This window comes from Lolium perenne, chromosome 3 (genome assembly GCF_019359855.2).
Source record: "Lolium perenne isolate Kyuss_39 chromosome 3, Kyuss_2.0, whole genome shotgun sequence".
Classification (NCBI taxonomy): Eukaryota; Viridiplantae; Streptophyta; class Magnoliopsida; order Poales; family Poaceae; genus Lolium; species Lolium perenne.
Window position 1 is genome coordinate 39,088,938 of NC_067246.2, and position 13,138 is coordinate 39,102,075.

Below are 13,138 nucleotides of genomic sequence, written 5' to 3' on the forward strand. Positions count from 1 at the left end.
GAATTGGAATCCTAGACACAATATATTTATGGTAAGCAATATAGTTATGATCATAGTAACCATCTAAAATTCAAACCGTCGATCAGTGAACAGATATTAAAGCTAGTATGTAATTCTGAAGCATAATAAGTAAAAAAGGAATAAGTGTTTGGTAGGAAGCTGCATATCCTGGCACATGGTTACCAAGTTAATCTATAGAGGAGATGACTCATGAAGCAAGCTTTACTGGCAAGTTGCAACGGATCACAATCATCTTATCAGTGTGCATGTACATGCTGGTACGTAGGGCAGCCGCATGTGCATGATCAATGCATCGATCTTAGGGCAGTGATATAGCAAACCGTAACCTACAAGGGGATCAGATGCAAATAGTTCACCAGATAAGCTGATGAGATGGATGTCATGAATACTTTAAAGGTGATCTAGGCCAGCAAGAAACGCAATCACGTTAAGCAAATGGAGGAGGAGATTAGAAGGAGCCGTTGACACCGAAGCTGACGAAGGAAGACTAATGGATGGCAAATCACAAGAGGAGGTGGAGAATGCGGCTAGATGTGTCAACTTAAGGGGCCACGGCCAGCAGCACTGGAAGAGGCGATGTCAAGAATCGAGAGCACGTCTAACCAGCCCCCATGAATACTTTTTTGGAGCGAGATGTATTGGAATCAGACTCAATGTGTGTGTACATTTCAAATAACTTGAATGGAGTATTTTTAAATATCAGTCATTTGTTACAAATCTGTCCGTCTAAATAATTTACGTGATGTGGGTTAACGAGGTGTCTTCAATGGTGTATATTTGGTTTAGTAAATAATAATAGTTACATAGATATGTGATCTCTGTCCTTTCTTGCACGTAGTATACCATAATAGTTGCGAGTTTTACATTTGAAACCTAATAGTTGCACTTTCGGGCCTATAACGTGTTCCCCGTCCTGTCATTGACAAGTTGGTCTCATGTAGGAGTCTACACAAACAGATAAAAGTACGCTACAACAAATATATATGAAAACTCAGTCACATATAAATATTCTCTTATTCAAAAAAGCACATACAAGATAACATTAGTACATATCCTCAAACTACAATGCTTGCTAGGATAGATGCATAATGTATTGTGTAGCCAGACAACTAACAAACCTCCTCTTATTTAGATCCAGAAAAACAGCCTCCTAGTCAGCATTCAAGGAAAAGCAGGACGAAACCACATCGGCGCTTGATAGGGATTGCTTAGCCCTGCATAATCAGTCAAGGAGACATTTCTAGGAATATCCTCAAGACTCAGATCAATGGCAACAACATCATGGTCGGCCAGAGCAGCAATGTACAAACAATTCCTCTTCAAATCTCCTGTGGGCACCGACACGGGAACGTACAAAGGATAGTTTGGTCCAAGAAGTAATGCATGATCACCAATATCGCGAACTTCTGCAATGCTTTGTGCATCATTGTCTAGCTCATGAATCACAACCCCATGCACAATGAAGTTCCAATACTGGTTGCTATGACTTGGTCCTGTATTACCCATTCTAATAGGAAGGTCTTCTCCGTACGGGCTGACAATCAGTATATTGTCTCTCAGAGATGGCGCAAGAATAAAATCAAATCGTGCCCACCCTTGGGTATTAACAAACGAGCCCATCAGTAGCTTGGGATGTCGTCCTCCTTGGTCCAAATCCCATGACCATAAGTCGCCGTTCTGGCAAATAGCAACGATGTTACCTCTATGCATAATAGCATCACAGTAACTCTGCCCAGACCTATCGGGATTCTCCAATGTGATCCAGCGATCACACCCCACCATCGTATAGGACAAATTGTCGAGTGATATCGCAATGGCAAAATAACCATCAGCGTTATCAGGAGTTCTACACAGTTGCACGCGATCAAATGACCCTGCCATGTGGTCAGGCAAGTCAATGCAACATCCCTTTGTGATAGGATTCAAAAGCTGGACACGGGTTGCTCCAACATTGGTGATCACTAGCCATTCATCTCTGCCGCCTATCCATCTCCCATATGCCAGACTCTCCACCTCTACCGAGAACACCTTGCTTGACAATATGTTAGTGATAGAAAACAAACCCCGCTCATAATCATCCGGGATCTCCCAACCATCATCGGAGGGGGAGGTGATTAGGGTGGGAGCACCTGGCTGAAGGCGGCGATTCTTTGCGTAAACAGCTGCCCATGGTTTACAGACCAACGGAAAGCTGAGGACATCGAAGGCCCCCAGGAGATCAAGAATGGCATTGCAAATATCCGCTGGAAGATTTATCCATCCATGGAAAACGGTGGAAGTGTCGCCGACATCTGCATGTAGACCACCATGACATGGTTAAAGATCAAATACATTAATTAAGTGTGATCGAGTCATGAAAACTATTGTCTCAAGTTATCTTAGAGCATCTCTAGCCGAACCCCTAAAACCCTTAGAGGAGCAAAAATTAACGTATACCTAGCCGAATTGCTATAATGTTTAGAGGAGCAATTTTTTTAGGATTAGGCCTCGCGGCTCCTATTTTTACTCGTTCAGGACTCCGCCTAGCAAAAGATTCCGCCTCCACCCACTTTTACACCTTCGCCGCTACGTCGCCTATTTCCATTGGCGTTCACTCCGACGATGACCTATTTCCTCCACTATGAGCATGTACCCTCCTCCGCTCTCCTCCGTCACCCCACTTCGCTCACCGGCGGCTACTGTCCCTGAATTGGGTCACAACCATTTCTATCCTGCCACATATTTGTGGTCGTTTCCGTCCACAGTGAGCTCGGTTTATTCAAAAAAAAAGCCATCAAAGGATGTAGACATCATATATCGACCGCCGCGAAGCTAGGCTTCACCAGAACCGAGGCCCCAAGCATATTTCTCACGAGGCTAGATCCAGCCGCTGCAAAGACCGGCGGCCGTCAAGACTACTATTCTGCGACCTCTATGTCGTCGATCAATTGTCTCCATGGTAACATGGCCTACCACGGACAACGCCTCTACCAGATTCACCACCGGCGCCGACAACAACTCGGATGCGGTAAAGTACCTAGGGTTTGCCCATTTTGGATTTTTTCCCCCAAATTAGACAAATTTGATTTTGATATTTCGAAACTAGGATACAACATGTGAGGCATGTGGTGCTCCTGGTTGGCAATCCTTGTTGAAGAATTGTGAAGAGACCAAGATGAAAATTTTAGAAGATTTGAACTTGACAATTGACCAAAAGAAAAAGCTGGAAGATAATTAGATCGAGCTAGCTCACGAGAAGACAAGGAAGATGGAGGAGTTCTTGAAGAAAAGAGAAGAAGCTAAGAAGAAAATAAAAAATGGAAAGGCGCAAAATATTTTAAAGAGCTAAATTTTATGAGTTCGGCTAGGATCCACTTTTTTTTAGGGAAACAAATATGTTTAAAAGATAAGAAGGCATACACTCCTCTAAATCTTTGGCTTTCGCCCTGCTTTCGGCTAGAGATGCTCTTAGTGAGGAACTCAAAAAATAACATGGACTAAGGCAAAAGATACGTACCAAGATCACCGTGTTTGGGCTCAGTGGACACAACGACGGCGTTGGTGCACATGGTGATTATCTCTTCCTCGCCGATCTTCCCGAAAAACGACGGCGGCGCGCTCTTCTCTTCCGGTAGTACACTGCTTGGGAGTTGGGACGGGTTCTTTCTGTGGCTGGGCAGTGCGAGAGCGATGGTGGAGATGCACAGGTATAAATAACGAAGCTAGGGGCAGGCATTCGGAGGCAACGGTAATAATAGTGTTTAATGCCTGCCTGTTGTTTTCCATTTTGCGTGGACAGATCAGGGACGTCCATACGTACATGAGCGGCTCCCCATTGCCCTATCTTTAGAAAATGGAAAACAATTAATTGTTAATGCATATCTCGAGGTGGATGGATATCGGTTACCATGCATATGGAAACAATTTGCTTGAGACAGATCGCTACGTTTTTTTTTTTGGCATTTCCTTCTTCATTTGGCCCACGCAAAGGCATGAGTATACGCTGGTTAATTCGGACAGATCAGTACCTTAATTGTTCATTCATACAGTATATCCAAATTAATGTGTATACACGCGTACACCCTCCTGCGGTTGCTAGTACTGCAAGCAAGCCTTTTGCCACCACGACATACGCAGCTGTGTCTCAGCTGTATACTCATGCGTGCTCAGTAATATACCTAGAGTTTTCTTTCTGTTGCGACCGATTGTCATGTTGTGCAAGTAGATCAAAATGAGGCTTCTGCACTCGTGGAAAACCTATCAACAAATGCATGATTGGCTGCAACACATGAGACGTTAGTTGGGTGCCGTGTTGTACAATCTGGTGCAGTACACCCCATGATGTCACATGTCACATGGGACTATTTGCTCGAAGGGTGAAACACTATAGCTCGAACTCAAATTCTTGTTTGTTCGACCGACAAAAACACCCATCGTGGAAGATTATGTAACATCCTTGCTTTAATTTGTTTCTCTCCCGGTATGGTTTAAAAATTCTCGGCATTTCAGACACATCTCGCAACAACTTTTATTTGCTTATGCAACAAATACCGATTGGTTGCACCATGTTGAGGAAATTGGATGATAACATGCGCAGCAGGGGAACAAATGCTTTGTATCAACGTAGAAATTAAATTGTAGCATCAAACAAAGGCTTTGTGGTAGACGCCCAAAATCTTTATCACAGAGCCTAGGGTCTTCAACCAAGGCCTCACTTCAATAGGTGACAAGCGTGCGTAGGGTTCTACGACGTACTCCAAGGTGACAAGTCACCAGTTCATGAGACCCACCTACTGAGGACCCACCTTCTTAGCGACTCAACTTCACCATGTCGTAAGTTAGAGAATATCATTCAGCGAATAGCCCCTTACTTCTATGGACACGCCGCCCTACGCTAACGTTAGGCATGAGCTTGGTGTTTGCCTCATCTAAAACAAATACGACAGCAAGTAGCATTTGTCATCGACCAAATATGTGGTAACGACTAACAAACTTTTTCACGCGCAACACGTGAGAGGGACACATTATTTACTGCCCCGGGGGTTATTTTGGACATCTTCTGATGAAACCACACCTTTCTTGGACTTTATTGAGTGGCACAAGCAATATCGTCGCTAGGGTAATGCTTGGAAACTTGGATATACGATACACCCATAACCGTGCCAACCTAAGCTCGCCAAGATCGGGCATGTACTTGGCGCTTCCTTTGTTTGAAACAAATATGGTAATAGTAACCATTATGTACCATCAACCAAATCTATGGTCATGACTAACAACTTTTCCCATGCACTCTGAGTGAAGGGGACAAGTTATTTGTTGTCTCTCGAGGTTTCGTTCGGACATCTCATGATGAAACTACTTTTTTCTTTGACCTTTTTGAGTGAAGTAAGCAATATCGTCGATATTTTCATGACGGTAGAACTTGGTGACAATTTATATTTATTTATGCAACAATGCTGATTTGTTTCAACTAGATGTGGAGGAAATTGATCATGACATACGCAAAAGAGAAACAAACGTATGTACTAAAGCATCAAACACACAAGCGTTGTGGTAGACACGCGAAATCATTGCCATATGTTGCATATGTGTATATATCTAGCGAAACATACATGTGCTTACAATATGGCAATCTAAATAATGCAACATACACTATTAGAAACATCTAGCCTTCTTAGGGCCTGACATTTGTGGGACATAAATTGTCACCTCGAGCTCATCGCTAATAAACCTGGCTCACTAGTGCCAAAAATGTTGCCATACTAAAAGAGCTTAGAGTCTTCAACCATGGCCCCACATTACTAGGGTGACAAGCGGGCGTAGTTTGTGTGATTGTACTGCGGGGTGAGTTCAAATCACCAACTCATTGGGCCCACAAGCTAGTGGGTGACCTTGCTAGTGACTCTCCTTCACCCTGTTGTATTTCAGAGAATCTCATTTGGCGAGTAGATCCTAGCTACGATGGACACCCCAACCTACGCTGATGTTAGGCATGAGCTTGTTGTTTGCCCCATCAAAATTAAATACGATATTAATTACAATTTATCGTAGAGAAAATCTGGTTAACGACTAACGCTTTTTTCGCGCGGGGCGTGAGAGAGGAACATTTTATTTACTCTCCCCGAGGGATATTTGGACATCTCTGGATGAAACCGCTATTTTCCTGGTATTTATTGAGTGACAGAAGAATATCACCTCCTAGCGTGATGCTCGGAAACTCGGATATACACTACACTCATAAGTGTGTTCGCCAAGATTGGGCATGTGATCATAGTTTCCTTTGTTTGAAACAAATATGCTAGTAAGTATTATGTAAATTCAACCAAATATATGGTCACCACTAACGACTTTGCCGATGCATGGTGAGTGAAGGGGAGAATTTATTTATTGTCTCTTGAGGTTTTGTTCGGACATCTCATGATGAAAATACTTCTTTATTTGACTTTTTTGAGTGAAGTATATCGTCGCCAGTTTCATGCTCATAGAACTTGGTGACAATATATGTTTATTTATGCAACATATACCATTTGGTCTCAGCTGCATGTTGAGGAAACTGACCATGACATACGCATCAGAGAAACAAAATTATGTACTACATCATCAAACTCACAAGCTTTGTGGTAAATGCACGAAATCGTCACCACATGTTGCATATGTATATGCAGCAAAATATGAATGCACTTTCAACATAGCAAACTAAACAATGCAACATAGACATATCAGAAACATCTACCCATTTACAACATGGCATTTGTGGGACTGACCTTGTCAACTCAAGATCCGATAAACCTGACTCGTCGGAGCCACTATGTTGCCAAGCTCAGCCTAGAGTCCTCCACAAAGACCCCACATTACTCGGAGACAAGTGGTCGTTTCTCTCACATACTTGCGGGTGGCTTCAAATAACTAACATGTGGGTCCCACCAGTTGAGGTCCCACCGAGCTTTTTACTTCCCTCATTGGAAATAAATACGGTAGTAAGTATCATTTATCATGTGACAAATATGTGGTAAGGACTAATGGATTTGTTCACGCGCATTGCATGAGGGCAATAAGTTATTTATCGTCCCGTCCCCGGGGTTATTTTGGACATCTCTTGACTAAACCTCTATTTTCTTAGAGTTACTAAGTGACACAGGCAATATCGTTTCTATCGTGATGTTGGGAAACTCGGATATGTGATACATTCATGACCGTGCCAACATAAGCTCGCTGGCATCGGGCATGCCCTTGTCGTTCCCCCTATCTGAGACACATGTGGTAGTAAGTATATCATTTAATATCATGCAAATATATGGTAACTAATACTCACTCCATCTCAGTTTAACATACACCTTGTTTAAGACAAAGTTTGATCATTAATTTAGTCAATAAAATGTAAATTATATATCTACAAAATCTGTACCATTAGATTCGTATTCAAAAAAGGTTTCAAATAATATAAATTTTTTAAATGTATTTCATATTTAATTGACCAAAATAATGGTCAAACTAATTTTTTTAAACAACGAGCATGCCTGTTAAACCGAGACGAAGGAAGTAACAAATTTATTTGCGGGTAGCAAGTGAGGAGAACACGTTGTTTTATGTCCCCGAGGGTTATTTTGGACATCTCACGATGAAACCGTTATTTCCTTGGACTACATTGAGTGACACAAGAAATATCATCCCTAGTGTGAGGCTTGGGATCTCGGATGTACAATACACTCATAACCATGTCAATCAGAACTCACCAAGATTCATACATGTGCTTGTTGTTTCCTTTGTCTGAAACACATATCTTAGTAAGTATTATGTATCATCAAACAAATATATGGCCATGGCTAAAGGCTTTGGTGATGAATGATGCATGAAGGGGACAAGTTTTTTACTATCTCTTGAGGTTTTGTTCGGACATCTCATCATGAAACTATGTTTTTATTTGACCTTTTTGAGTGAAGTAAGCAATATTGCTAGTGTGATGCTCGTGTAACTTGACGACAATTTATATTTATTTATGCAACAAATACCGATTGGTTTCAGCTACATGTTTAGGAAATTGCTCACGACATATGCAGCAGAGAAACAAACGCATGTACTATAACCAAGTTAAAAATAGCACGCTATAACAAAATAGCTTGGATCTAAAAATACGCTATTAGCATGCTATAGCGTGCTATTAACACGAATAGCGCGCTATAGCACCGAAATAGCGTAGTGTCGGCTCTCCAGATATGCTATAGCGTGCTATTAACACGAAGTACCTGCGGTTGCAAGTACTGCAAGCAAGCCTTTTGCCACCACGACATACGCATCTGTGTCTCGGCTGTATACTCATGCGTGCTCAGTAATATACCTAGAGTTTTCTTTCTGTTGCGACCGATTATGATGTTGTGCGAGTAGATCAAAATGAGGCTTCTGCACTCATGGAAAACCTATCAACAAATGCATGATTGGCTGCAACACATGAGATGTTAGTTGGGTGCCGTGTTGTACAATCTGGTGTAGTACACCCCATGATGTCACATGTCACATGGGACTATTTGCTCGAAGGGTGAAACACTATAGCTCGAACTCAAATTCTTGTTTGTTCGACCGACAAAAACACCCATCGTGGAAGATTATGTAACATCCTTGCTTTAATTTGTTTCTCTCCCGGTATGGTTTAAAAATTCTCGGCATTTCAGACACATCTCGCAACAACTTTTATTTGCTTATGCAACAAATACCGATTGGTTGCACCATGTTGAGGAAATTGGATGATAACATGCGCAGCAGGGGAACAAATGCTTTGTATCAACATAGAAATTAAATTGTAGCATCAAACAAAGGCTTTGTGGTAGACGCCCAAAATCTTTATCACAAAGCCTAGGGTCTTCAACCAAGGCCTCACTTCACTAGGTGACAAGCGTGCGTAGGGTTCTACGACGTACTCCAAGGTGACAAGTCACCAGTTCATGAGACCCACCTGCTGAGGACCCACCTTCTTAGCGACTCAACGTCACCCTGTCGTAAGTTAGAGAATCTCATTCAGCGAATATCCCCTTACTTCTATGGACACGCCAACCTACGCTAACGTTAGGCATGAGCTTGGTGTTTGCCTCATCTAAAACAAATACGACAGCAAGTATCATTTGTCATCGACCAAATATGTGGTAACGACTAACAAACTTTTTTGCGCGCAACACGTGAGAGGGACACATTATTTACTGCCCCGGGGGTTATTTTGGACATCTTCTGATGAAACCACACCTTTCTTGGACTTTATTGAGTGGCACAAGCAATATCGTCGCTAGGGTAATGCTTGGAAACTTGGATATACGATACACTCATAACCATGCCAACCTAAGCTCGCCAAGATCGGGCATGTACTTGGCGCTTCCTTTGTTTGAAACAAATATGGTAATAGTAACCATTATGTATCATCAACCAAATCTATGGTCATGACTAACAACTTTTCCCATGCACTCTGAGTGAAGGGGACAAGTTATTTGTTGTCTCTCGAGGTTTTGTTCGGACATCTCATGATGAAACTACTTTTTTCTTTGACCTTTTTGAGTGATGTAAGCAATATCGTCGATATTTTCATGACGGTAGAACTTGGTGACAATTTATATTTATTTATGCAACAATGCCGATTTATTTCAACTAGATGTGGAGGAAATTGATCATGACATATGCAAAAGAGAAACAAACGTATGTACTAAAGCATCAAACACACAAGCGTTGTGGTAGACACGCGAAATCATTGCCATATGTTGCATATGTGTATATATCTAGCGAAACATACATGTGCTTACAATATGGCAATCTAAATAATGCAACATACACTATTAGAAACATCTAGCCTTCTTAGGGCCTGACATTTGTGGGACATAAATTGTCACCTCGAGCTCATCGCTAATAAACCTGGCTCACTAGTGCCAAAAATGTTGCCATACTAAAAGAGCTTAGAGTCTTCAACCATGGCCCCACATTACTAGGGTGACAAGCGGGCGTAGTTTGTGTGATTGTACTGCGGGGTGAGTTCAAATCACCAACTCATTGGGCCCACAAGCTAGTGGGTGACCTTGCTAGTGACTCTCCTTCACCCTGTTGTATTTTAGAGAATCTCATTTGGCGAGTAGATCCTAGCTACGATGGACACCCCAACCTACGCTGATGTTAGGCATGAGCTTGTTGTTTGCCCCATCAAAATTAAATACGATAGTAATTACATCGTAGAGAAAATCTGGTTAACGACTAACGCTTTTTTCGCGCGGGGCGTGAGAGAGGAACATTTTATTTACTCTCCCCGAGGGATATTTGGACATCTCTGGATGAAACCGCTATTTTCCTGGTATTTATTGAGTGACAGAAGAATATCACCTCCTAGCGTGATGCTCGGAAACTCGGATATACACTACACTCATAAGTGTGCCAATCTAGACTCGCCAAGATTGGGCATGCGACCATAGTTTCCTTTGTTTGAAACAAATATGCTAGTAAGTATTATGTACATTCAACCAAATATATGGTCACCACTAACGACTTTGCCGATGCATGGTGAGTGAAGGGGAGAATTTATTTATTGTCTCTTGAGGTTTTGTTCGGACATCTCATGATGAAAATACTTCTTTATTTGACTTTTTTGAGTGAAGTATATCATCGCCAGTTTCATGCTCATAGAACTTGGTGACAATATATGTTTATTTATGCAACATATACCATTTGGTCTCAGCTGCATGTTGAGGAAACTGACCATGACATACGCATCAGAGAAACAAAATTATGTACTACATCATCAAACTCACAAGCTTTGTGGTAAATGCACGAAATCGTCACCACATGTTGCATATGTATATGCAGCAAAATATGAATGCACTTTCAACATAGCAAACTAAACAATGCAACATAGACATATCAGAAACATCTACCCATTTACAACCTGGCATTTGTGGGACTGACCTTGTCAACTCAAGATCCGATAAACCTGACTCGTCAGAGCCACTATGTTGCCAAGCTCAGCCTAGAGTCCTCCACAAAGACCCCACATTACTCGGAGACAAGTGGTCGTTTCTCTCACATACTTGAGGGTGGCTTCAAATAACTAACATGTGGGTCCCACCAGTTGAGGTCCCACCGAGCTTTTTACTTCCCTCATTGGAAATAAATACGGTAGTAAGTATCATTTATCATGTGACAAATATGTGGTAAGGACTAATGGATTTGTTCACGCGCATTGCATGAGGGCAATAAGTTATTTATCGTCCCGTCCCCGGGGTTATTTTGGACATCTCTTGACTAAACCTCTATTTTCTTAGAGTTACTAAGTAACACAGGCAATATCGTTGCTAGCGTGATGTTGGGAAACTCGGATATGTGATACATTCATGAGTCATGACCGTGCCAACATAAGCTCGCTGGCATCGGGCATGCCCTTGTCGTTCCCCCTATCTGAGACACATGTGGTAGTAAGTATATCATTTAATATCATGCAAATATATGGTAACTAATACTCACTCCATCTCAGTTTAACATACACCTTGTTTAAGACAAAGTTTGATCATTAATTTAGTCAATAAAATGTAAATTATATATCTACAAAATTTGTACCATTAGATTCGTATTCAAAAAAGGTTTCAAAGAATATAAACTTTTAAAATGTATTTCATATTTAATTGACCAAAATAATGGTCAAACTAATTTTTTTAAACAACGAGCATGCCTGTTAAACCGAGACGAAGGAAGTAACAAATTTATTTGCGGGTAGCGAGTGAGGAGAACACGTTGTTTTATGTCCCCGAGGGTTATTTTGGACATCTCATGATGAAACCGTTATTTCCTTGGACTACATTGAGTGACACAAGAAATATCATCCCTAGTGTGAGGCTTGGGAACTCGGATGTACAATACACTCATAACCATGTCAATCAGAACTCACCAAGATTCATACATGTGCTTGTTGTTTCCTTTGTCTGAAACACATTTCTTAGTAAGTATTATGTATCATCAAACAAATATATGGCCATGGCTAAAGGCATTGGTGATGAATGATGCATGAAGGGGACAAGTTTTTTACTATCTCTCGAGGTTTTGTTCGGACATCTCATCATGAAACTATGTTTTTATTTGACCTTTTTGAGTGAACTAAGCAATATTGCTAGTGTGATGCTCGTGTAACTTGACGACAATTTATATTTATTTATGCAACAAATACCAATTGGTTTCAGCTACATGTTTAGCAAATTGTTCACGACATATGCAGCAGAGAAACAAACGCATGTACTATAACCAAGTTAAAAATAGCACGCTAGAGCAAAATAGCGTGGATCTAAAAATAAGCTATTAGCATGCTATAGCGTGCTATTAACACGAATAGCGCGCTATAGCACCGAAATAGCGTAGTGTCGGCTCTCCAGATATGCTATAGCATGCTATTAACACGAAATACCTGCGGTTGCTAGTACTGCAAGCAAGCCTTTTGCCACCACGACATACGCATCTGTGTCTCGGCTGTATACTCATGCGTGCTCAGTAATATACCTAGAGTTTTCTTTCTGTTGCGACCGATTATCATGTTGTGCGAGTAGATCAAAATGAGGCTTCTGCACTCATGGAAAACCTATCAACAAATGCATGATTGGCTGCAACACATGAGACGTTAGTTGGGTGCCGTGTTGTACAATCTGGTGCAGTACACCCCATGATGTCACATGTCACATGGGACTATTTGCTCGAAGGGTGAAACACTATAGCTCGAACTCAAATTCTTGTTTGTTCGACCGACAAAAACACCCATCGTGGAAGATTATGTAACATCCTTGCTTTAATTTGTTTCTCTCCCGGTATGGTTTAAAAATTCTCGGCATTTCAGACACATCTCGCAACAACTTTTATTTGCTTATGCAACAAATACCGATTGGTTGCACCATGTTGAGGAAATTGGATGATAACATGCGCAGCAGGGGGACAAATGCTTTGTATCAACATAGAAATTAAATTGTAGCATCAAACAAAGGCTTTGTGGTAGACGCCCAAAATCTTTATCACAGAGCCTAGGGTCTTCAACCAAGGCCTCACTTCACTAGGTGACAAGCGTGCGTAGGGTTCTACGACGTACTCCAAGGTGACAAGTCACCAGTTCATGAGACCCACCTGCTGAGGACCCACCTTCTTA

The 13,138-nt window shown here is 41.6% G+C and overlaps 1 protein-coding gene across 1 annotated transcript; it reads right to left on the bottom strand.

The window, feature by feature from the left end:
* Window positions 1–1,182: 1,182 nt before the first annotated feature.
* Window positions 1,183–3,836, bottom strand: LOC139837850 (uncharacterized). Its single transcript, XM_071827149.1, has 2 exons — window positions 3,821–3,836; window positions 1,183–2,312 (listed from the first exon to the last, which is right to left on the bottom strand). The coding sequence occupies exons 1-2, from the start codon at window positions 3,834–3,836 to the stop codon at window positions 1,183–1,185; spliced, it is 1,146 nt and encodes a 381-aa protein (XP_071683250.1).
* Window positions 3,837–13,138: the final 9,302 nt, after the last annotated feature.